Below are 25,372 nucleotides of genomic sequence, written 5' to 3'. Positions count from 1 at the left end.
TGTAACACCTAACCGACTTCCATTAGAGTTTCTTTAAGTTAGGATCTAGGCAGCAGCATCACTCCGAATCTTAAAAGCATTTTAAGACTCTGAAAGATACCTATATTAAAATAAATCACCATAAATCAGCCTGGGGAATAACACATTTATTTAGGACAAAAAGTACCACAGACCAAGGAACACTGCATCCTTAACAGAGCAACCGAAGCGTCTTTTTTGTGGTGGCAGGGACTGTACTTCAGAAAACTTCTCCTCCCAGCTGTACAGTCATCACAATGTACTGGATGAAAAACTTCAAAGAAATTGGGTTCACCGCTCATAGCACTTGAACTCAGAAATGTTTTTTCAGATTGAAACCTAAAATGTGTAAGGCTTTGTATACTATTGGGACTGTTCACTACATGCATTTTAAATAGTCTGTCAAAAAAACAACTGAAGAAACCTGACAAAAATTGTTGTAGGTATTACAACAGCTTAATGTTGACATTCAGAAGGAACTACTAAAAAAAAATATATTAAAAAAAAAAATCAATGCTAAAGAATTCATCCCATATAATTCCACTTATGAAATAAGTTCATGGTATCAGTAAAACTTTGTTTCATATTTTAAACTGTGCTCAAAACAAACAGTAACAAATGGCAGAATTTCAATGAAGTTGCTGTCCAACAAACTTCAAATATGAAAAACATTTAAAATCCTGCAAGTGAAATTTTTGTTCTTTTTCAGTTTATTCAACTGAAAAAAAAAATAGAAATCATTATTTATTGAAGTACTATACCACAAAAAGGCACCCTACGGGGCTCAGTTGGTACCTTCAAGACAGCTGTCCAAAGTTAATTAAAATTTAGCCAAGCAAAAATGAGCTCTACAATACTAAAGACTTATGTATCAGATTTGCTATCGCATAGACTAAAGAAATCTGACGTTGTTTCCCAATCTTTAAAGAAATCAATAAAAATTAATCACAAAAATAGATTCCATCAATGTAACTTAAGTCACCATACTGACAAAGATAAAGCCTTACTGCTTCCCAGACTAAATTATTGATCATATTTTTCCATCACCTGTATTTGCAGTTCTACACAAGACAAATTACAAATGTGTCCTTGGACAGCTTTAAAGGTCCGGATGCCTGCACACATTTAGCAGCCTAGATCCTGTCTTGGTTTGATAGACGATTTTAGGCCAAAGGTGGCTTACTATTAAAACTGGTAAAATCCAGTTTATAGCATTTTCACATTACCTTTATTTAAATAAAGGTAGATTGGTACAAGTATCGTTCTCATTTACTATTTTCCACAAAACAATCATTTTCAAGATAGTTCAATCTGTTGATCATCTTAAAGAGTTTTCAGGTCTATCTTAGCCAGGCTTTACTCCACTTTTTAGATTTTGCCTGTATCTTAGGTCGCTGCCACATGAAATTGAAATAAGCAAGCCTTCAGCTCTCCTCTGAGGGCACTTATCTCCTCCACACCACTTCAATCTCCCAAATTTATTAGTTAAGAAAAAATTTTCTGTGCAGCTCAACAAAGTGCAAAAAAATGGCTGACAGTTTGATTAAGCTAATATAGGAGGTGCTGGTTGATTAGGATTTTATTTTTTTTTTAAACATCATAACATTTTTAGGTAATCAGAGATACAATCATGCAGAGATTTTTATTTTGGTGGTGTCTTCCCCACCGCCCTTTTTTTATTATTATTGTTTTAAAAGAAATAAACCAAGAGTGTCATCTTTTTTTTTTTTTTTTTAAACCAAGGACATATCTTAAATGAAACTAGAAGAAAAACTTAATTCTTTGAAACATAAAATTCCCCACAACTAAAATTTAGAAAGGCAGTAGAATAAAAACTCCACTTCTTGTGTTAAAAAACTCAAAACGCAACATCTCTAGTTTCATGGTGGATGCCACTAATAAGATGAGCAAAGAAATGTATTTATGAAATGCTGAATCAGAGAAAAAGTATTTATCTCCTGTTCATTCATTTCACAATTAAATACATGCAAACGAAAAGTATTTTGGCCACCTCTCACAGAGTCCATTTCAGATCATGGAAACAACTGAGCTGTAATCGCTTTCCTCCCCTCACTTAAAAGGACACAAGCACTTTCTTACATATACCAGTCATATTTCAAATCTCTTTGCAAAGCTTCTTCCAGTGCACTTCAGCGAGATGAAGTAACCAGTCTGAAAAACATTTGTTGCATAGTGGAATTACTGTTTGGAACAAAGGCTTTTTAATAAAGTTGGTGGGGGTTTTCCTTGAATGAAATGCAAAAACAACACACCACCTACAGTTAAAATTAGAAAAAATATTATTACACCGGTAATTAAAGATTCAGCAAATCTGATTCATCGTTATGTTGTGCATCTTTAATACTTAAAGAAAAAAAAAAAATTGTTGTTTGTTTTTCTCAATCCCAATCACTCCGGAATTTTATCTCTCCTTTGCCTATCAGCAAAACTATAAACTTCATCTTTGCACATGGGGTTCACCAGCTTTTTGGGTTTGAGGATTTCTTTTTTCAAGAAAACATTTTGACCTTTATTACTTGGTGTTTCTTTGACTACTCCCTTACTACAGCACCATTTCTGAAATGAACTCTGTCAGAAAGACACAGAACAATAAACACACGAAGATTAAGAATGCCTTGCTCTAACAGAATAAACTTTCAGAAGGTTACAGAAGCAGCTAAACAATTAAAGCTACAAAGGCATGCAAGATGTTGAATTGCAGACAACCATTTCAGTCTTATTCTGTACTGTAATACTGTTTATTTCTTTCTGAAAAAAGCTACTTTTTGATTTTTTGAAAGCCATACAGTTTCACTAAGGAAGACGGTTCGTAGAAATATTTCCAACTAAATAACCCTATTTTTCTTTAACAAAGGTAATGACTACATGTGAAAAGCCACATACAACAATATGATTTCTGCCTACACTGCAGTTTAATGCAGAATGTCTACGTAAACTTATGCTGCCAAAAACCAGTTCAACAGTACAGAACGAGACAAACTAGACAAATAAAGAGACAAATGTACAGGAAAAAAAAGGAATAAATAAATGCATTTTATTTACTGTGTTCTTTGATGGCTCCCAAGCAGTATCTACCTTGCCCACATCTTGCATGTCTTGGAGCTGGCGGAGCTGTGACAGGGTGTGGTGTCTCAGGGCTTCATGCAGGGGAGTATCCCCATCTTTATCCTGAATATCCAGCTTAGCACCTGCACGGACTAAGAGCTGAAAAGAGAGAAAACTCAATTTAAAACTCAAAAAAAGCTATTTATTCCTTTTAAAACTGATTTCAGGAAACTATGGTTTAGGATTAAACAGTTGAGTTTATTTATTTTCCATACTTGGAACTCAGCCCTCAATTGAAGCACTTCTCTCTTTCAAATATCAAGCTTATTTCACCAGAAGCCTAACGCTTGCCTGTGCTCTGAGGGAGCACCACAAGCAATGCTATTTTAGAGGATTCTTTCTACTGTCCAAAACCTTTAATTCTTACAAGACAGCCTACTAACAATGTGACATATTACAGCAGCTTATCAGAAACAACAAGTGGGCAATACTTTAGATATGTATATATTCTTTACTATTAGGTTTCAATGACCTCAAAAACGGCCACTTTCACACCATGCTGAACTTTACAACTTAATTTACAGTACCCTCACATTAGCAAAGTAGTTAAGCATGTACTTAGGTTTACCCTTATTCAGCAGAAGGCATAAAACCCAATGACACTACTAAATACTATCTTGGAACACTTTGCAAAGTAATGAACTGCAAGACTCGTCGCTAAGGCTAATTTTAGACACAGATTCCAGGACACATGACATGAAAGCAAGCATAAGGCTGCACTGGCCTTCCTATTCATATTGCCTTTGCATACAGCCCTCTCAAAATTCGATGCACCAGAACTTTCTTAAATAGGCTGTTAAACAAAAAAGAAATCAACACATGCTGACAAATAACAATTGCCCCTAAAAATTAAACCCTGTCACTGTCGCTGTTCAGAAACCTGTAGATGATAGCTGAGGTTTTAACTTTAGTTTTGAGCTTCTGCTACTCTGCAGAATTTGGATTAGCAGCAGAGACAAAAGGCATAGACTAGGAACACCTTGAAGGGGGATCTCCCTCTTCAGAACCTGCATGCTTGCAAGGATCTCAGCCTCTTGAACCAAAGAATCTCAGACTCTAGAAAAGGCTAAAAGGAAAATAGCTTAAAAGGAATTCAGAACTTAATTTTCAAGGAAATATCTGCCTGTAATTGGCTGTAGCTTACCATTTTCCACAAATTAAATAAAGAAAACCAGCTAATAGTTACAACAGTCTCCTTTCAACTTCTTACACTCTCTGAATGGACTTACTCTGGCTCAATTTTTCTTTCCCATATTCATATCTTGTGTCTGCCACTAGCTATTTAGTGATTAAGAGTTTCTCCTGGAAGGGAATCTGTAAGAGATCTCAAGCAACCTGGAATCCTTGACTACCACTGAAATTCAAAGCCTTTGCAGAAGATAAAAAAAAAAAAAAAAAAAAAAAAAAAGGCAAACCACCACCCTTTGTCATGGCAGCAGGGCTTATAAAAGAACCCTGCCACCTTTGACCACTATTCCACAGATGCCTGAGGGTACAACCCAGCCCTGGAAGGTACCCAATAGGAATTAATTTTGAAATACAGAGCCAACATGTTCTTTGCATGGCTGCAAGAGTTATTTTTGGACTTCTCAAAGTTAATCCAGCTCTGAAGTACGGATACCCTTCAGGGTCATTCTTAGATATAAGCACTCAGTCCAACACATACTAGCTCTCCTACATGCCTACCTGCCTCCTCATCTGCTCTGTTAGCACTGTATTCCCAGGTAGCGAGTCAGTGACAGAAGGGCACAAGAGCTCAGCCAATACAGCTGCCAAAGAGCTTGCAGGATGCAGGTGACACTGACCCTAGGAAACGATTCTTTTGGTAGCAAGCAGTTCCAGATATAGGGCCATATCACATGTTTCACTGTAATGGAATCACATCCATCAACCCTTGGAGAGGGAGATACCTTATGGCAAAATAATGCTAAACAGAACCGCAGATAAAAGTCTGCGTAGGGGGTGCAATTCTCTGTAGGCCTGAATAAGAGACAGTTTTCAATATAAGATGACTCTCGCTCTACAAAGACAAATTCCAGGTTGATGTATTCACTCATAGGGAACATCTCCTACAGCAGTGAGTGTTCTCTCTGAGCCTCTACATCCCACGCTAGCAATCCAAACACTAAGGCACATACGACCCGTATGGACAGTGCACACAGGCCAGAATGGGCAAGTTGTGCCACACTCCCATTTCCTTTGCCAGTAACAAAGTTTTGTTAAATTGAATCATTAACTTTTGCAACTGTGCAAGCAAAAAACAGAAAGGGCATTACTTTCACTGGTAAGGTACTTTGTTACTGCTTATAGCTCTCCCAAACTAAGAACAAGGGAAATCACACGCTCAGAAGACTGAAAAGTAATTAAATCTGTAACAAGATGTTTCACTTGGCTACAATTTGCAAAAGCCATGAGCAAGAATAATTACTCATACAGCAAGAGGCATTAAAAAAAAAAAAGCTATTTGAAGGCCCCATTACAGGACCACAAGACTCAGACAAGTAACAGAGGAACACAGGATACTGGAACTGGCACCTGCAGAGGCGCAACCATAAAAGCACACGTACAAAAACGTAGCACTCCTGAAACATCCTTCATATTGTCAACTGACCTCCTGTGCAAGTTGGCAGGTTTCTGAATCGGTCAGAATTAATCACACAAACACTCAGTGACGACATGCTGTTAAATCATTCTTTAAATATTCATGAAGTACCCGTGTCTTAACAGCCACAGTCAGCTTGAGTCAAGTACCATTAACCATATGGCTTATTGCAAACAAGATACTTACCCTAACGATTTGCGTATGCTGTCGTTCAACGGCAAGGTGCAGAGCAGTCTGCTGGTTAACATTCTGGATATCCAGGTTAGCACTGCCCTGAAAGAGAGTCAAAGCATTAGAGCGTTACCACCCCAGCAATTCATCTACAGGCAAGGCAGCCCACTAGGGCACTGAATACGACCCTGAATATGATTCCTACTTTGGAGATCTGAGAGCAGGAGTGATTAAATACTTTAATTATTCACTGTACAGATGTTGATCTGTTGGATGAAACTAGGTATCCAATTTTTTAGTCCCTCTGCACCATGAGGCCATTATAATGATCTCAAAGGCAAGTTTGACCTTTAGAGCTCACCACGGGCCCTTCCCTGCTCCATTGCTGCTGCACTGCAATTGCAGGTGCAAAGCAGCAAACTGTTTTCACATCAGACGGTTAACTGAGGTGCGATATTTAAATCCTCCTGAGAAAAGAGTCCTACCTGATGTACCAGAAGTTCAGCCACTTCCACATGGTTATTGAGAGCCGCCAGATGCAAGGCAGTGTAACCATCATCTTTTTTCTCATCAACAATCCACGGTCGTGGTAACTTGGACAACAATACACGCATTGCACTGAAATAAACACGCAGAGACAACACAAATGCACCTATAATGTGTTTGTTGAATGACAATGAGACAACAGTAAAACAATATTCATTCTCAGAACTACGAAGTAGTAGCAGCTAAAACATGACTATTTTTTCAAAAAGAAAAAAGTGGGTGAAAAGCTATACCGACAGTTACAAAGCGTAATCATCTTATGTTCAGTTCCTTCTCGTTAAAGCATACAAACAAACCATACAATACCTAAAACAGAGTGTGGGAATCAGATTTTTTTCAGAAGAATGTTATCTAGCAGTAAAAATTACCTTAAAAACATTCACAGAAATTCTGAAACATAGGTGACAGACTTGTTCTCCCTCAAAATCCTTAGAGCATCCTTTACTGAATTATTTAATGAGCAAGTTCCACTACATTAGATTTCTTTAAAATCATCACTTTTTAAACTGATGCCATGGGCTGCAACAGTTAAGACTCTTAATTTCTGATATAAAACTGGAGTAAAACCTCTAAGGCACATACAAAATAAATGCTGAAACAGTAAAGCGAGTATTAGTGGAATAATATTTTCATATCAGACAGAGGCCGAGTATAACATGCCATGGCAGTGTCTAGTACTCCACCCCCCTTCTGTAGGCGCTTACCAAGATGCCTACCAAAGGAAGGGGATTTATCATCTTACACCTCAAATTCAAGGTTGGGGAAAACCAACTTAATTACTAGAGTATTAAAGGAGACTAAAATCCATGAAGTCCACAGACCGCAGTGTTAAGGGTATTAATAACACAACGCTAGATAAACAAATTCCTCAATCTTGTATTCTCTCAGAAATACACTTTTCTCAAGTTGACGTGTCTTCACTTAGCTTTTGGAATAGGTAAAGTAAGGAAACTTCATTCCCTTACTGTCTTATCTTTATAAACAGCACGTGCAGCTCCTTTATAACAGTTCCTCAGAGACAAACAGGAAAACAGAAACTGCTATAATCTTGTGCCAGGAAACCTCTCTGTCATCTGATCTTTCCCTACTGTTGAAACAACACGCTATTTGCAGGAGAAACAGAGCTTCTTCACAAAATTCAAACTTTAAAATCCAAGTAATCCTATCTAATGCAAGTGGAACCACTCAGTCACAGAATGCCTTGCAAGGCAGGTACTAAATTGAATTAAACAGTTCTTCATTAGCCACCTGATACTGAAAACGTGGGATCTCAATAAGCCTCAAATATCCTCATAAAATGAGCCTCTCTGCTTTTACTTAAAAATTATTCTCGACAGATAGCAATGACTGCGCTGTCAAGTACTAACGGAGCTCCTAATTAATTCCAATAATCTGTTACCTTGCACATCCACACTGCTCCTAAGCTCTCTTTTAGAGTAAGCCAACGAGTTTCCTATAAAACAAACAACCCACCCCCTGTGGTTCTGGGGACAGCTTGCTCCAATCGGCCCTCCTGAAAAGCAGAAGGGTCCACGAGGTAGACTGCTGTACCACTAAGAAAGCGCACTCCTTCCTACATGCTGCTTGGATGCTATCCTAACAGACCTTGACTTCTTAAGCACCTCCATGTTCTCCTACTACTGCAGAGTACGCAACATAAACCCTCAATTTCACACTTAATACACCATCCTGGCAGTTGCAGTGTAATAGTCTTGTTTCTCCCCAGATTCAGCGTCCGAAGGAACCACAACTAAGCAACTGCATCTTCAGGCCACAGGATCGCACAGGCCCACCACAGGAGACCCACGACCAGCTGCTACAGGGGAACAATCTCCACAGCCAGGCTGCTCTGGAGGTTTGTCCTCTGCACAGCGAACACAAGCACTTGGCCAGGAAATAAATGCATTTCGCAGTTTGTGGGTTCTCTCATTCTTTTTAGACTCCATCAACATCACCACAGCTTTCTTGAGCTTAGTAAATAAACAAGAAACCGTTCTCAACCTCTTAGGATTTTTTGTTTCCGTGGCAGGACTAACCTTCTCACTTCCTCACAGTCCAAATCACTTATAACAAGCAAAATAAGACAACAACACTTAACAGATTGTACATTGCTCATTGTGAACCACTGCTCAGCTTCTATTCATAACGCCTTCTACAGCTCTGTCATGTGCTAGGAAAAAAGACTAATATTTGGGGGGGGGGGGGGGGGGAAACAAACCACCAACATTAATTTTTTGAGAGATTCACTTACGCAAGAGTTCCCAAGATTAAGGATACAATTTAGTAAAACACAATTACCAAAGCCATACGAAATGTGGCAAAATAAATTAATATTAGTTGCGCTGATAAACATAATTTCTTTTGTAATTAAATGATGTATTTTTAAACCTAGGATATAAATATGTCTCTAGTTTGCAACATCAGAACTGTTTCTAGCCACCTTAGAGAGGGAACAAGTCTGGAGCACTGCAGTCCATGTCCTACCTGGACTGTTCCTGGGCACACCACCCCCAGCCCTTCAGACAGCTGGGCTGGTCAGAGCACGCCTCAGGAGCGCACGGTATCAGCGGCACAAGCCAGTCTAAATTTCTACAGTGGCTTCCCACAGGGTGTCATGTCATGCAAGCTCTTTATCTTCACCTGCCCAGCTAGGTGCTGCTAAAGACCCCATAAAGCTCTAATTATCTACTGGGGATCACCCAAAAAGCACAACAATTACCTGAAAACTCCTTATGGCTGACAGAAGCAATATGACCGCTGTGAGCAGCCAGTAAAAGGTGGGGCAGCAATAACCTAAGAAAAAACCGAAGGTCAAGAGTTTTCGTTTTTTTGGGGTTTTTTTTGTTTGTTTGGGTTTTTTTACAACTACAACTTGAGGAACACTATGGGAAAGCACTAACGCTCAAATCCATAATTATAGCCAGCTTGTCTCCAAAGTAGCTCTAGTCAGTAAACGAGGAACTGTCCTAACCAACTGATGCTATTTTATATCCTTTTCTTCAATAAGGAAATAAGGAAACCACCAACTCCACAGATAAATAAAATTTAAAGTACATTCACACACTTTAACAGATGCACTGAGAACTGAATATACTTCAGAAACATTACTGTTGCCATTTCTTGAATACTTCTCATCTTTGAAAGAAAAGTAAGAAATTAATTGACTCAATGTTTTGTATGCTATGAAGAAATTCACTCATCCTAATATTTGCAAGAGCGCTAGCCTTGCCAGATCCTCTTCAAATCTTTTTCTATTTCGTTCAAATACCAGGAAAATTTTCAACTGAAGCTCAACTGTAAAATATTCGGGGGCATCTTACTTTCATATAAACGAGATGCCTGCTGCATTTTTGGATGCTTTTAAAATGCATTGGTCCTAGCGAAAAAACAGAAGGACCACAAAATAAACAGCTGCTATGTGTAATGGACTTTTATCTTACTTTCCACAGTGAAGCATCAGAGGGTCAGTAACCTCTCCTCAGCTGCTTCTGCCTATGCAAGTAGAGACCACATCTCCCTCTCTTCCCGACTGTGCTAAGTTACTGGACAGCAGGATGGAAGGACGGTTTTACGGACATAAAATTCTACAAGAAGTTAATATGCTACAAACGACAAATGCTTTTATGATGTTTACAGTCTGCACCCTCCTCCTCATTAGCTGAGAGGTAGATTCTTTCAATCCACAAGATCCTGTCCCTTCACACAGCAGCCTTCCTTCCTACAGTTATCCTATTTTGCAGGATTTTCTAGAGCTGCTGCCAAAATTTTGACAGCTAAGTGGCTACTATTCAGAACAGCACGCACTGGAACAGGCAGGCATTGTATCATAAGAAGTCGTATTAGTGAATTAATGTTGCATGCCAATTACACAGTAATTCTTGATTCACTTTTCCACACCAAGTACTGAAGAAGCAGCCGAGCTGTGCCGCTCCATTTTCAGGACCACAATACAGATGTGGTCCTGAAAACTTGCTTTCGTCTTGTATACACTAAAACAGACGACAGACTCCTCTCTCTGTAATTGTATTGAAATGATTGAAAAATCAGCAAATCTAATGGCAACCACGACCATGAACCCAGCTGAAGACAACTCTTGAGGCTATCATCTTCAGTGTATTCAACTGTACAGGTAACTCGGCTAATGGAGTAGCTTCAAAGATTATTGGCAGATGCTTAAAAGCCTTAGGAAAACACTGAAATCATGGCAACGCTATGCCATTGAAAGATGATTACTAAAGCATTTCTAACAACAAAAAAAAAATTAACAGGTATGCTTTGGCATTTGTCCGTCTGCAGTATTTTCAGATTAGCAGGAAGGTGATAAAGAGTTTGGTCCTGTTTCAGCTGGATGTTCTTTTGCAAGTTCTGAAATTTTCCAGAACAACAAAAGAAAAACCAGTGAAAATTTTTGAGGGAGTTGTCTATAAAGCTTTGAAGGGGGTGAGGAAACTAGTTGTTCTTTCATATGAGCTGAACAGATGCTCAGTGAAAAGGGTAACAAGGAAGCACACGTGTGTATAGGGGGCTGAGATCAAGGTATCTGTTGCTTCCCAGGGCCCAGCTGTTGGGGTACAGTGACTCACCATAATTCACATAATCCGTCCCCACAAAAAAAAACAAAACAGTCCAGGTTCTAATAGTTAGAAGCGATTTGGTAGAAGGAACACTCATTTATACTGTGTTACATTTAATCTGAAATGTAGAAGAGTAACAACAAATGCTGCTGCTGAATGAACCTTTAATTTGACCTTGCCACATGAGGTTTATTTATTTATTTATTTTTAATTCAGGTTTTTAGAGAGTCTGGAACTGTGGCTTAACATATATATGATGTATTTAAATTATAAATAATAGCAGAATGCAAATTCAACAGCGTGAATTTTATATTCATGCAGCAACATAAACTGCATCACAGATCTGAGCAATACACTAATTCATTTTTACCCACACAAAGTAGTTGTTTCAACATCAGTTATCAACATTAGCCATGCCAAAACAAAATAAAATCATTGTTATGACCAAAAGTTTTCACACAGGGTGTATTATTCACTACATATAAAACTTCCTTCCTTATTCAGTATTTCACCCATCAAATTTTTAGAGACGCCCATTGGCATTCTGTGAGAACGCTGCACACAATAACGGATTTATTTGAAAAATCTAGAAGATAAAAGCACTTGTAGCAAGACAAAACTAGCACCTTGTCATACGGAAAAGATTCCAGATTTAGCATTAACTGCAAAATTCCACCTTGTTTAAAAAACATATAAAGAAACACTAGAGAAGAGTGTCTGCTATCAACTGCAATTTGACTGCAGAATGATTTAAATGGGGAAAGCTGGGGGTTTGTGGGATGGCGGTGAGGTGGTTTTGTTTGTTTGGCCTTTTGGGGTTGGTTTGGTTTTTTAAAGAACCAATACTTAGGCATAAAAAAAAAGCCAGAGAGGCTACTTCACAATCAGCACAAGCACATTTAACTTCAATGGCTGCTGAAAGACACCATCCCACTTTTCCCTGCACTTCGATTCCTGCACGGTGTTGGCTCTACAGACATGCCACTGCCTAGCGAGGGAAGCAACCTGCAGGCTCCCGATTTGGCCAGTTTGCTTTCAGACAGATCCGTGAGATACTCCAACTTACCCTGCGACTTTGCAATCACTACAAGCAACAGGAATAACAAAATGATGAAGCCAGAGCTGCAGAGAGGGCAGACTGCCCTTTCTAGAAGCAAAGTCTTAGATCAGCATAAACTTTATCAGGAATCGTATCTCTAGGGGTTGTAATGATTCAGTGCACTTTCTATTCCAAGTTTCTCTACTCCCTGGCCATTCTCCTCCCTCAGGTCAGCTTTCCACTGTCTCAGTGTGACACGGTTTCGTAACAGAAGACATTTTACAGCAATCCTGGCTTGAAGTATTCCCCCCGCAAGACACGCACCGTCTTGTCCTCTTACTCCTGCCCTTGGCTCAGCTAAACCTGTTCACCTGTTTCCTGTGGAAGGGGCAGGTCAGATTTATAGACAGTTTCCACTGCAAAGTTTTCTTTTAAGGCTACGTAGCCTGACGTGCATTTTCCAACACAACAGAAGCAAGGCTCGTTTTTACTAATCCCATTCTTGTCCTCTGATTGCCACCTCTGCTCACCCTCCACCCCCCCACCCCACCCCCCACCCCGAAAAAGCGGTCCCAAAACAGCATCTAAAATGTCACCCTTTTTGTTGGAGCACTTCTCATACAGAACAGCACTCTGAGCCTGCTCGCTGTGAAGCCAAAGAAACATTTGTACCGACATAGTGCAAGAAGTAACACAGGAGCAGGACAGTGCTATTTTTGGCAACGATACGATCTTCAGTGCACGTCAGCACACAACTTCCAGCCAAATCAGTTCCCTGATCTGGCTCGCGCCACGCTCACTGTGCGGTGCAGGGAGCTGCGCTGGAAGAACGAAGAAGGAAGCATCCCCAGGAACAAGTAACAAAGAATAGATTTATACCTTAGACCGGTATTACTGAGCACGCTGTATATTGAAATTAAGAGTTTAATATCTCGTATCTGACTGACGGCTCAGTTGGCACAAGTTTAAGTAGGCAGGCTGGTTTTGCGTCTCAGATTTTCAAGTACTTCCTGGTCTTTGAAAAATCGATTTCAATATACATGAAACTGAAGACACAATGAGGTATATGAATTTACATGGAATTCACGAAAACATATTCTGTATTAGCCTAGATCTTACACAACAATTTTGTCTTCAGTGTATGATTATGAAATTGAAGAAGAAATGAAAAAATGCAACTTTTACCAGAAAGCTACACTGCAACAGAAGTTATGGGGTAAGCAGCTACCAAGCACAGGACAAAGTCAACACAAAAAGCAGCAGCAAGGAAAGTACAAATCCAAGAGAGTGGGCTGTTCAGGACTTTGCAATTCACACTCTACCCTGGAGTACTGACCTTTAATATACTACATCAATATTCATTGATATTACATTTTAATGTAATAAGTCTGTTTAATTTTAGATTGAGAGTTTTTAAGTTTTTTCACTCTTCTTGCTCCTGAGCAGCACAAAGAATTTTGTCTGAAAAAATACAGTCTTCAAGTATTTGGGTTCCTGAGTGCTGTATTTAAATGGCTAGATTTCCGATACTTTATTCGTTTCTGAAGTAAACATTGCATATACTTCCTATGAATAAGAAACTCCGTTTCACATTTTGAATGTTTAGTTATTGGTCTTGTAACAGGCCAATTTTGTGCACATGAAAGTCGAATTAATGAACCAAGCTGTCCATTTTTTAAATTTTCTTCTAAATTTTTTTTTTTTCCAAAGAACAGTTGCACCTAATTTACACAAGCATTTATTTTTAAAAGTAATTTTACAGCTAAGCATTATAAACAAAATACTGTGGAATATCTACCTAAAAGGTGGGTGCCAAGAGGATGGGGCCAGGCCCTTTTCAGTGGTGCCTAGTGACAGGACAAGGGGCAATGGGCACAAACCAGAGCACGGGAAGATCCAACTGAACATGAGAAAAAAAAAAACTTTTCACCCCGAGGGTGGCAGAGCACTGGAAAGGGCTGCCACCAGGCGGGTTTGGGTATCTCCAGAGGAGACTCCCAGCAGCCTAGGGTAGGAGAACCTGCTTTAGCAGGGCTTGGCCTAGATGGTCTCCAGGGGTCCCTTCCAACCCCTGCTATGCTGTGAATTATTAAGCGTAACCGCGTGGAATTACAGCAATGTACTAATTAAAGCAAAGGTGCCAGTTTTCCAAATGACTTCTAACTCGCTTCGAACACGGAACGGCGCGGCCACAGCCCAGCTCCCACCCGGGAAGGAGCGGGAGGGCTCGCAGCTCCCCGCGCGGACACGCGAGCCCGCTCAGGCCTCACGCCGCACACCACGCTGCCGCCCGCGGCAGTTCCCAGCGCCCAAAACACCAGGGCGCCGTGTCGCCCCCCGCCACTCGCGGGGCCGCCTCACACCCCCCCCCCCCCCCCCCCCCCCCCCCCACTCGCGGGGCCGGTGACCCCCGCGGGGGGTCACGGGCGGCAGCGCAGGCTCAGTGCTGAGGCGGGGGAAACCCGGCGGGGGACAAACGGGCCGGGCGGCGGTGCAGGCTGCGCAATCGATAGGCAGAGCGGCGGATCGCGGCTCCCTCCGCCGCCCGATCGACAATCGACAGCTGAGAGACTATTTTTTGCAATGGTTGACTAAATATGGTCAGGGCAGAGCGAGGCACCGGGGAGCCCGGGTGCCCGGCGCGCGGGCTGCCGCCGCTCCGCCGCCTATAAAGGCGCCGCAGCCCCGCGGTGCCCCCAGGCGGGCAGCGCCGGGCGGGCGGGCGGGCGCTGACCCGGCTGCCGGCCGTGACCTCTGGGGACGGAAAGTGGCTTCAGCACCGACCTGCCTGCGGCGGAGCCTGGAAGCACAGCCTCGAGGAGGACGGGATGCGGTGCAATACCTGAGGCACGAGAAGAAACCAATCTTTGCCGGGGGAGGGGGGAGACGATCGCGCTTTTTTTTTTTTTTTTTTTTGGTGCCTTTTTTTTTTTTTTTTTGGAAGCGACTCCAACTTTTGGGGGCTTGGTTTTGGTTTTTTTTTTTTGGTTGGGTTTTCCTTTTTGCCTGTGATTATTTTCATCTGACAGTGGGCTAAGTTCACCTTCCCTTGGCTTCCTAGCATCTATCCTTGGAGTCCTAACTCTCAGCCCAGCAGACACAAGGTATAATTTCTATACAACATCATCCATATTTTAGCATTCCACGAAAGGCAGCAGGTGCCAATCAGGCACCCGTCTTCACGGTTTGGCGTGGGTTTTTTTCCTCCTCTTAAGTTCTACATATTGAAGGTGGTGAGGTACTGTAGGCACCGCCACTCGCCCCCCTTTGCCTCCCCCTCCCCTGTAATGAAGAGCTGATTCAGCGAATAGAGTGAGAGCCCTCAGGAGGAGATGGCTGCTGCTGGTGTGTCTCTAGGTCATTACCTCTCTTCCAACTGCAAATGCTGCATGATACTAAGCGTACAGGTAACAGAACATCAGGAGACCTGCATTATTCTGCACGTTTAAAGGATACCTATGACTTTCTGCATGTCTATCTTATTTACTAGAATGTTTTTTTAATTGTTCTATTAATCCCTTTACTCTGGGAACAGCTTAATTTGAGTGTGTTGAAGTATCAAGCATTTGTAGTGTAAAGAGCAGGTTAAAAGAAAACAACATTAGTCCAAATTTCATAGCAAAAAAGCCCCCAACTTGCTTGGTAGGCAGAATTCTTTTTAAAGAACAAACTCAAAAATTGCAATGCCATTAACTGGTGGATCATCTCAGTGAAATATATTCTTATCTTCCTATGCACAACTAAAAAAATTACCAACTTTAAAAAGAAAATCTAACAAATAGCGTGGTAGTGCGATGCTGAATTCTCAAGCAGGTCTAAGCAAAATTTTCAAGGTGCTTTATCTCAGATGTACATGAAAACAACCTACTTAAAAACTAGAATGTGACTGCTGTGATTCTAATGCTGCATTGCTGTTTCTCCTTGTAGTACTGTGCTAGCTACTGCTACACTCTGATTTGCTCTCTATCAGCTGCACTAGGTTTTTGTCATGAGCTGCAGAAATTCTTACTTCCTCTGCTCTCAGCTTTCGTTACGACTATTACATTTACTAATTGTTAAGCTTATTTCAAATTTACCTCCTAATGCTGTAAAAACAAAGCCTACTCTTTTCTGTAACGCAAATCAACTCCTGAAATACCAATTAAGCAACCGTAAGCTGTATCTGACAGCCCCTTACAAGTCCAACCCGTACTGTACATCAAATATTTAACTACCATTCCACACCAAGGCGCAGAGCCTGTCGAAACAGGGTTAAACTTGGGATTTGTTTCTTTGAGGGTTTTTGGGTTTGTTCTGTTGGTTTGGGGTGCCTTTTTTTTTTTTTTAAGTTGTCATAAATATTTCAAGTGGACAAGGTTTTGACTGAAGCAGGTGAGTGCCAATTTTAAAAAATGAGAAAAACTGCTCGCAGCAGTGCTGAATGGGTATTAGCTTTCACATGTGACCTTCGGCCTAACAATCCAAATCCTGTCACAGCAGTTAGAGGTTGTTTTCTTAATTCAATGTCATCATCTTTACGATAAGCAGGATCACTGGTGGCATGTGCCTTTTTATTTTTTTTTTAAACCACTCTGAACTACAACAGAAATGAGTGTAAACCTGCAAAAAAATTGCAGAATTGTGGACGGGAGGCAAAAAAAGCACGGAAGTGGGATTGGGGAGGGTAGGAAAGCAAGTTTGTAACTGCCATATTAGACACGTCTGTACTTCCCTTCAGGACACTCGATGCAAACTGTACACCAGCATGGAAATCTGCTAGAAGACCTGGGAGGAAGCCGAAGTTTTTACAGTGGAATACAACTATGAATTCCAAGAAAACACGTTGCAAAGCTACCAGCAATTCAACTCTTCACTCAAACGTGGTCACTCAGAATGAACAGCAAGAGGCTGCAAAAATCTGGAAAAGCACTTCTAATGTCCATGCCACCCCAGAACAATGAACTCTAACGGGCTTTAAGCCACTGTGCAGGTAAATTGCATTGCAAAGTTCAGTTAGAATAACAAGTTTATTTTCTACCATCAGTTAATCATAACATTGTTCTTTCAAAGAATTGTCAGCCTGAGTTTTACCTAATGACAGCAACGGAAAGCAGCAAAATACTTTTCAGGTTCATCTGACAGGTAGTCGAGCAACTCTGTGTGTACCTGCTCAGAGTACATACTTCTTTATGTACCCATATGAACATACAATGCTATGGAATGTAAAGAAGTATGTATTTTTGGCAGGCATGGAACAACCAGTAAGAGGAAACTAAACAGCTGTTGGGAAGAAACAGGTTTCCCTCTTGTTTGAATGACATTCATGTGACAAATTAACTTGCTAAGGGTCAGCTGGTATTGCCAAAATAACTCATACTTGTTAGTAACAAATCACAAAACATTAAATTAAGTGACTACAGAAGTGGGTAGGAAGAGTTGTTACCAGCTGATAAGCAGAACATTAGTTGTAAACAATTCAAAACAAGGCTGGCAGCGAACCCTTGAAATGCACTGATTCAGATTGCAGCGTAGCTGCAAAATCCACTATTACTCCTCATTTAATAGATCCTGAATTAATCTTAAAAGCCTGATTATCAAAACTTACCTCATTAAAAACAAGACATTGTTCTATTAATCACAGCTAGTTCTATGTACTTCAGGTGGTATCATTTAAATTTACATCTAGCATAGAGTATTTAATCTACAGGTTGCAACTAAGACAAGTAGAAACAGCTAAGAAATTACAGCTGTGATTAGAGAAAAGGTTAGCCAAAATAATTGAGTACGATAACTTCTACAATTTAATGTGAGACTTAAGTTAGAATTTTCTCCACATCAGCACTTATTATGCTCACTGAGCTCTTCGATACAAAGTGCAGTGTCAGGTTTATGCACAGAAAGTGACAATACAGAGATTTCTAGGCCACAGTTGCTAGTCAGCGGATTAAAGCTATTGACAGATTCCTAAATGAAAACACAAATGACAACTACAACCTAGAAGGTAAGTTATCTTAAATGCTATTTTCAAATAAGCTGAATTTATTTTAAAACCCGATTTAAGAAAATTGGCCGTGAAAATACGACTTTGTGGCATCCACAAAATTGTAGGAACTACATGAGAAATAGTCCAGCAACAGTTTCAAGTTCTAAAAGCAGTATTAATTAAAATATACCAGCACATACCGTCCCTAAGTAAAGGCACAACATGAAATTCAGGAACAAGGAAAAACAGGAGGAAAGACCTCCCAGCTCATCAATCCAGCCATTCCTATTCATGACAGCAGCCTTCCAAAAGCAGTTATTAAATAGGCTATGTCCATGATAAATATGTGTATTTGGCCTAGATTAAAGATTCTAACTGTACCCCTGTGTTTACTAAAATGTCTGGGAGAAAAAAAACACACAAGAAAAATATAAAAGGCAATGCACACTTTAGGTGGAGAATGTTATTTTTGAATACTCACATAATTCTCAAATAGCCAATACTAAACATAGCCTGCCATTTTTATTACCTGAAACTACAGGATAACATATACACAAGAAATAACATTATTTTATTAGGACCATTTTCTGAAGTAAAATATTGATATTTGCTTTAAAGCAGTTTCTCTTATGAGCAGATATTTCAGCATGAAGACTACAGTATCTTAATATCTACATTAAAACCTAGCTTATAGTGGGAAACAAATCAAATTGTAGTAGCTTTTCTAAATGGAGCAATGCTGCTGAACTCGATCATGCTCACAGAAGCAATTTGGTATTACCAACAGCTTTACAGAGGGGTTAATTGCTCAGCGTTTACTACTCTTCCTGAAGAGCTCCTGTCCTCGCCACAGATTGATTTGGCTTCCACTATATAATGAGACCAACTTTGTAACAGCTTAAATTTCTTTTGAAAGGTTTTTGGTAACAATTCCTCATGTAGTGTTCTTTCTTGTCTTCTTTGTAAAACATTGCAATGCTATTCCAAAACAAAATGACAGTTCAGAGTGATACAAAAGTTAAAATTATATGTTGACATGGCTTCCTGCTAGTTCATGTTAGCATATCTCTAAGAATACACATCCAGTCACTCTAAAATGTCACATCCATCACTTAGATCAGCTGTTCAGTTTTAACCGAGCACACGTTGAACTTTGGGCATCTGCTGACACAGTTGTAACTCAAACATTTCAACTGTGTGACTGACAGGGATAACAGATGCTGACATTATCAAATGCTACACGGCTTTTTTTCCACGGCCGTTTTTTGTCCCGATATGGCCAGTACATGAAACTGTATTGCCATCCAAAAGCACACTTGAGCAGCTGTATCTGTAAAACAGTTCCTGTATAACCGGTAAAAATAGAAACTAATTTTATAGCCATCCTTAATGCTTAAGTCCAAGTGACACACCTGCTCTGTTTCTATTAGGATACATGGTGTTGGGAATATATTTACATGAATCTTCTCACCAGCATCAGGCTACGCAACAAACAGATGTCGACTATACTTAACACACTCATTACTAGCGAATAGCTTGAACTAAGGTTGCCCCCTACTTCCCACTGCAGTCAAAGCTCAAAAAGAATTCAGCATACAACATAAAAAAAAGCTATGTGAGCATGCACAAATGTATTAAGGACCTTAATTTAGCAGAAATTAGATGCAACCCCAGATAATTCTTTCAAAAGCTGTATTTTTCTGGCATTAAGTTACATATACTATCAGGGTAAAAGAAAATAATAATCTATCCTGCTATATTATATAATCATTCCTAAAAAGTTAATACTAACCAGAGATATAGTAATGGAATTGAAAGCACTTGACATTTATACTTGCACTAACCAACTACAGCATTAGAGCAGCTGCAAAACCTGCCAGAAAACGAACACAGGGGGAGGGGGGACACACACACACACACACACACACTGAAACCTCCTTCCCCAGTAAAGTTTTAAAGAGGCAAGGGAGCACTACATGAGTAGAAATTGTAAGAATATGGTTTCTGGTCACTACTCTAGCATTTCATTACTGTAGACAGAAAAAAAAAATTAAAACTGTAACTATGATTTGAGACTCATCCAAAGATCCTCCAGGAAATACCCGAGGAAAGAACAAGCCTGGATACTGTACAGGCCTTGCTGGGCTACAGCTTTCCATTTTGCCGTCTCCAAATTAATGAAGGTGTTTAAATTTGCATCAACTAGAAACAAAACGTGTAGCACAGAAGCAAGCCACATGTCATTTGTGAATTGTTCATGTACTTAAAAAATGTGTTACTGAATTATAACCTTCCTGCACTCCAATGCTTTGCTAAAGCTGGTAAAATGGAACCAAATCACCTCTTCAATGGATTTGGTCCCCTTCAACCAGCTGTAGCTATGCATTGATCACTACAGGATTTCTTTTATTTTTAAATCTGGACATTAAGTCTGCTCAGAGTAATTACACATTCCTCTCTGCAGTTGAGTTCAATTATTCTAGGCAGCTTGAAGACAGAAGGTAACAAGGAGTGTAACAAATTCTGTATTCCAAAATTTCAAGGTTTTATTTGTAAATACACAGCTACTGGTGTTTAATATTCTGTCCACATTCAGTGAAAATCAATCTCTTACAACATTTATAAAGATAGGTAAAAAGCAAAATAAACACATTTTCCAATTATTTATTGTCTCTTGTATTTTTCCTCAAGTCTGTTGCCCTTTGTAATAGAACCGACCAAAGAAATCTGATCAAAAGGAAGCAATTACCAACAGTATTGGCAATAGAGGGAAAGGCTGCTTTCTGGGCACCTCCTCCCACTTTTTTTTTTCCCCCAATTGCACAAGGGAGGAAACTCCACAGGATAGGAACTGTATTTGCTATCTTGCACATGCTGGGCATATTATTTACTATTTAAAGATAATAAATTTGTCACTGACCTCAACAGCTACAGGCTAATCTGCCATCTAATTATAGGTCTGCTCATGGAGATTATATTCCTTCTCCAAATCAACTTGAACAAAAGTCTTCTTTCAAAGCATTTACTGACATAATACTTTAATACGAGGTTTTAGGAGCATGTTTTTTTTTTGCACTCAGCTTCAACCTCCACTTACTGTTGGAACTGCAAATATGAAAGCAAAAAAATCTCTTTTACTGGTTTAGAAAATAATCCTACAACTCTTCCGTTACCTCACAACTTGGCTCTGTGAGGACCTCCACCACAATACAGCACAGAAGTCAAAGAAACACTCATTAACACCAAGCACAGGTGAGAACCCCCTCAAGTAAATCACTAAAAGCAGTTAAAAATTCCACTGCCAACCAGTTCCAACCATCTGCAAGTGTAAAAACAAGGAGATTGACTAAGACAACCACAGGAGAAAAAGTACAATTCCACTTTAAACCTCAATCTCCTACTTGCTGGTTTATGAACGTGAAGATGACTTACTCCTTGCTATTGGACAGCAATATACGAAATCTGCGTCCTCCCCCAGTATTTTAATTTTTTGCTTTAAAGTCCAGCAGAATTTCTTGCTCTGAAGAACTAGGCATACGCATGTGCAAAGTCAGGTCAGCTCTAAAAGCAGCCTCTATTTGCTAGCTGCAGTGTGAATAAAGCTCTCTGCACAAGATACAATGCAAATCTAAAACTAACTGGGGCAACGGATATAAAATACGCCTACACTTCACAGTCACGTCTTCAGCTCAACAATCTGAAGTCACAGGTATGCGAATAGATCAAACACAAGCAAGAGTTGATAACATGGAAAAAATAACCAACCCGCACAGTATTTTTAAATTTTACTCTCCTTTTTTCTGTCTGAAAAATCTCATTAACACTGAAAAGGCGACATCTGCCAAGCTTTGAAAAAAGTACTGTGAACCTCAAAGTCCCAAACAAATGCACTTCTAATATGACTGACTCAGTTAAAAATCATGAACAAGAAACCACGTATTAAACAAAACCTTAACTTCCCCATGCTTCATTTCAAATTTCTTTTTAGCTCGATCTCCCATGCACAACTTTATAGCTACCTACAGCATAAACCGAGTAATGTCCAATCTACAGTTCAACCTTACATTTTAGCATGAAAACTGAAAGTTCTGTTGCTATACAAATTCACAAGGTATGAACAGAAGCAAATTATTAAAAGGAGAAATATTTCCTACTGTTAGTAAAGGTCAGAACTCAAGCAAGAAGCAGAATAGGTTTTGCACTGAAAATTAAATTGGTTCCAAATACCTATTTGATATAAACAATAAAAAATTCTATAAAAATCTAGTTCACTTTATTGTGGTATCCACTTAACACATGCATTTATTTTAGTATCAGTAACTATGAAGGTGAATGTAAACTTCAACAATACTTACATACCTAGTGTTTTATTTTCATAAACTTAGATATATACACAGACATGCATACATGCTTATATACGTACATAAATATATGTTTAACTTCTATAAAATAACATTTCTTCATATATTTATATATTTAGCTTTAAGGGGAATTTAGTGCACTGTATTCCATATAAGGCATCACAGCTTGAAGCCAGAAAAACAGTTTAGGTGGAGCAGGAAAGCTTAGATTAGGAAAGACAGGTCCTGAAGTACGGTTTCAAGCAGCATGTATTCTGTACTGCTTGTGACCCATACCAGCTACAAGCTAAAGTTCAGGTGGTTATTTTTAACAGTGTTTTAAATAGCTTGTGCTTAGTGCATTTCACAGATTAGTAATATCTATTGTTCTATATCAGATTAGTAAAAACAAAGTGGCAAACATGAAACATTTTGGTTTCATTCAGAAAGAGGCCAGTGATACAACTACAGAATCAATGATGAAATAAATGACCATCACTAAAATCTTAAAGAAAACAAAACTTAACCCCTAAATGAGTCAAATTACAATAATGATTTTCTGGCCAAGACAAAAAAAAAGCTAAAATTTTTTTTGAAATACATTTCTTCTGGGTTTATTTTCATCAATTTCTTCCCAGGTTGTGTAAAATGTCTGATGCTGTAAACAAATGAAACCACCACTTCTGTGACAGAGACAAGATTCTCTCATTTTACGTGCTTCAGGAGTGCTCAGATAACTGCAACCAAAAAAGTAGATACCTAACAGCTTTAGATGCAAGTGAAAACCCATGTCTGGGGGGGAACCTACTCAGCATTCAAATCACTCATACCAGAAATATTTTCCTATTCTTCCAGCAAAAGCTTTTGTAAAGGAGAGGGGACTCTGGGAAAAACTGTACTATGCCTCACGTTCTGCGAACCGTCAAACTGCCCCAGTCTGAACTACAATTCGAATCCCTCCATCAAAGAAAAAGCCTGCAGCTCCTAAAACACTCACTCACAGAAAAATCATCAGCATCCCTATGAAGAGCTTTTTTTCTATATACTTTCCCTGCATCTCACAAGAGCCTAAGGAAAGCATCGCAGAACAAAAAACTAACAAAAAATACCCCATCTAGGTAGCTGGAGACAGGAAACAGTACTCCTGGCTAACGCTGTTATGTAAATATGGAGAATTCACATTACCTGAATAAATTACCAAGTCAGACTTGAAAGAATTCTCCTGAACGCCAAAAATAAGCTCCCTTCACTAGGTCCTTGACATGTTCCCTTACAGAGCTTTTATGAGCACTGTAGAAAACTGTAAACACTTCCAACCACTACTTTTACTTTGTGAAGCAATTCCATTCCATATACATATATAGATGCTTATGTTTACTTTTTAACTATCAGTCTTGATAGCTATGACCTAAGAGACTAACCCAGATTTTATGCCCATACATTATTACACAGCCTTATTTGTCCAATTTCACTCAACTGCAAAGTAGCAGAATTTCGTAAACAAGTAACCACACAGTTCTTGTTTCATGTAAACTATACCAAATTCTCCACCATGTGATTAACATATTGAAGTCTCGCTAGACTGACAGCTCTGAAAAATACCATTTCTCCACAATATAACAAGCAACCACCAATGCAGCAAGTTTTCCACTAAGTTCTATCTATGCAATAGGTTTTGAAAGCTATCTTAAGATTGAATGTAGATGTATACTAGGCAGCTAGCAAAAAAGAAATTATGCCTTAAAACTGTCTTTTTCAGATAAGCTGCTACATAAAAGCTGAAATAAGAAATTCCTTCTATACATACTTTTAAGAAAACAAAATTAAATGTTTCTTATACTGACAAATACAATTTAACACAACGATCCTAAGATCACTTTATAACTGCACGGTATCTTTAACAACTATTCACAAATAAGCATTTCTTAAAGATTCAAATCTCTTTCCCAATTCCAATATCCAAGAAGAGAAACATTTTTACAGATCCTTTCTTAAGATCTTAACTTACTTATCGAAACATTTATTGTCAAACTTTTACAGCCACCATATGATACTTCCCAGGGATCTGGAGTTACCCGAATCCAGCATTAAACTGAGCAGACTAGTAGCTTCCTTCTAATAATGGCTTCCCAAGTATTAGAAAGACACATATCTAAGAGACATCAACATTTAAGAAATAATTGCATGCAGGTTTAAGGATCTTTTCAAGAATACCATAATTCTACCCTCCCATGCACTTGGCTGTCTTTTACAAATCATAAAATAATCTTTAAAACCAAATTTTTACCTTGGGTTTCCTCTTAGCGCAGCATGGTGAAGAGCATTAAATCCGTTGTTGTTGGTGATGGTAACATCTGCTCCAGCTTCTAACAATACAGCAAGGATGTCATCACGCTTTTTACTTATAGCATCATGAAGTGGAGTGTCACCTTCAGAATCCTAAAGCCAGAAAGAGCTGACATCAATTTTTACACGCATCCACATAAAAGAAAAAAAGATGCTTAAATAGCACTAGGAAAACCAACCACACAACCAAAAACCAGCTCTTCAGCCCTGAAAGTGTTGCTACACTGCAGAGTTCAGAGCAAGCTACTTCCTTGCTCCAGGTTTTGCAAACCCTTCAGCGAGTTATCCCACCCAGGGCTCCAGTCTTCTATGACCACCCTACCACCAGAACTCAAGCATGCCTTGCACCTGATAGCTCTGAAGACACTGGTGTACACATCACCTTCTCCATGCCTCATGTCCAGATGGAGCTGATGCCCGAGTTACAATTTATAATAGAAGGGCAGCAACAGGGAGTAGACTAGCCAAGCAGGGGAAGACAGGGAATTTTGAGTGATGAAGGCTAAGATTCAGTGAGCAATTAACCATGTAAAAGACAATACCAAAAAGACAGTGTGGAATAAAAGCATAAGCAAATCAAAATAAAAGGCAGTCCAAGCAATAAACTTAGGCACATCTGTTGTTTTAACTGAAGCAGATCACTTTCCA

At 39.4% G+C, this 25,372-nt stretch overlaps 1 protein-coding gene across 2 annotated transcripts in view; it reads right to left on the bottom strand.

Moving 5' to 3' along the window:
* Positions 1-25,372, bottom strand: part of MIB1 (MIB E3 ubiquitin protein ligase 1) — an 89,919-nt gene that overhangs the window by 26,940 nt on the left and 37,607 nt on the right. For both annotated transcript variants that reach the window (XM_086472753.1, XM_086472752.1), the window contains exons 12-15: positions 24,666-24,817; positions 6,403-6,535; positions 5,933-6,019; positions 3,082-3,243 (exon numbers count right to left, since the gene is read on the bottom strand). In XM_086472753.1, coding sequence (XP_086328879.1) covers positions 3,082-3,243; positions 5,933-6,019; positions 6,403-6,535; positions 24,666-24,817 — 534 coding nt within the window. The remainder of the gene's footprint in view (positions 1-3,081; positions 3,244-5,932; positions 6,020-6,402; positions 6,536-24,665; positions 24,818-25,372) is intronic.

This window comes from Leptosomus discolor, chromosome 13 (genome assembly GCF_034619465.1).
Source record: "Leptosomus discolor isolate bLepDis1 chromosome 13, bLepDis1.hap2, whole genome shotgun sequence".
Lineage (NCBI taxonomy): Eukaryota > Metazoa > Chordata > Aves > Leptosomiformes > Leptosomidae > Leptosomus > Leptosomus discolor.
The sequence above is the reverse complement of the archived record's forward strand: the minus strand, read 5'-3'. Positions and strand labels throughout refer to the sequence as shown.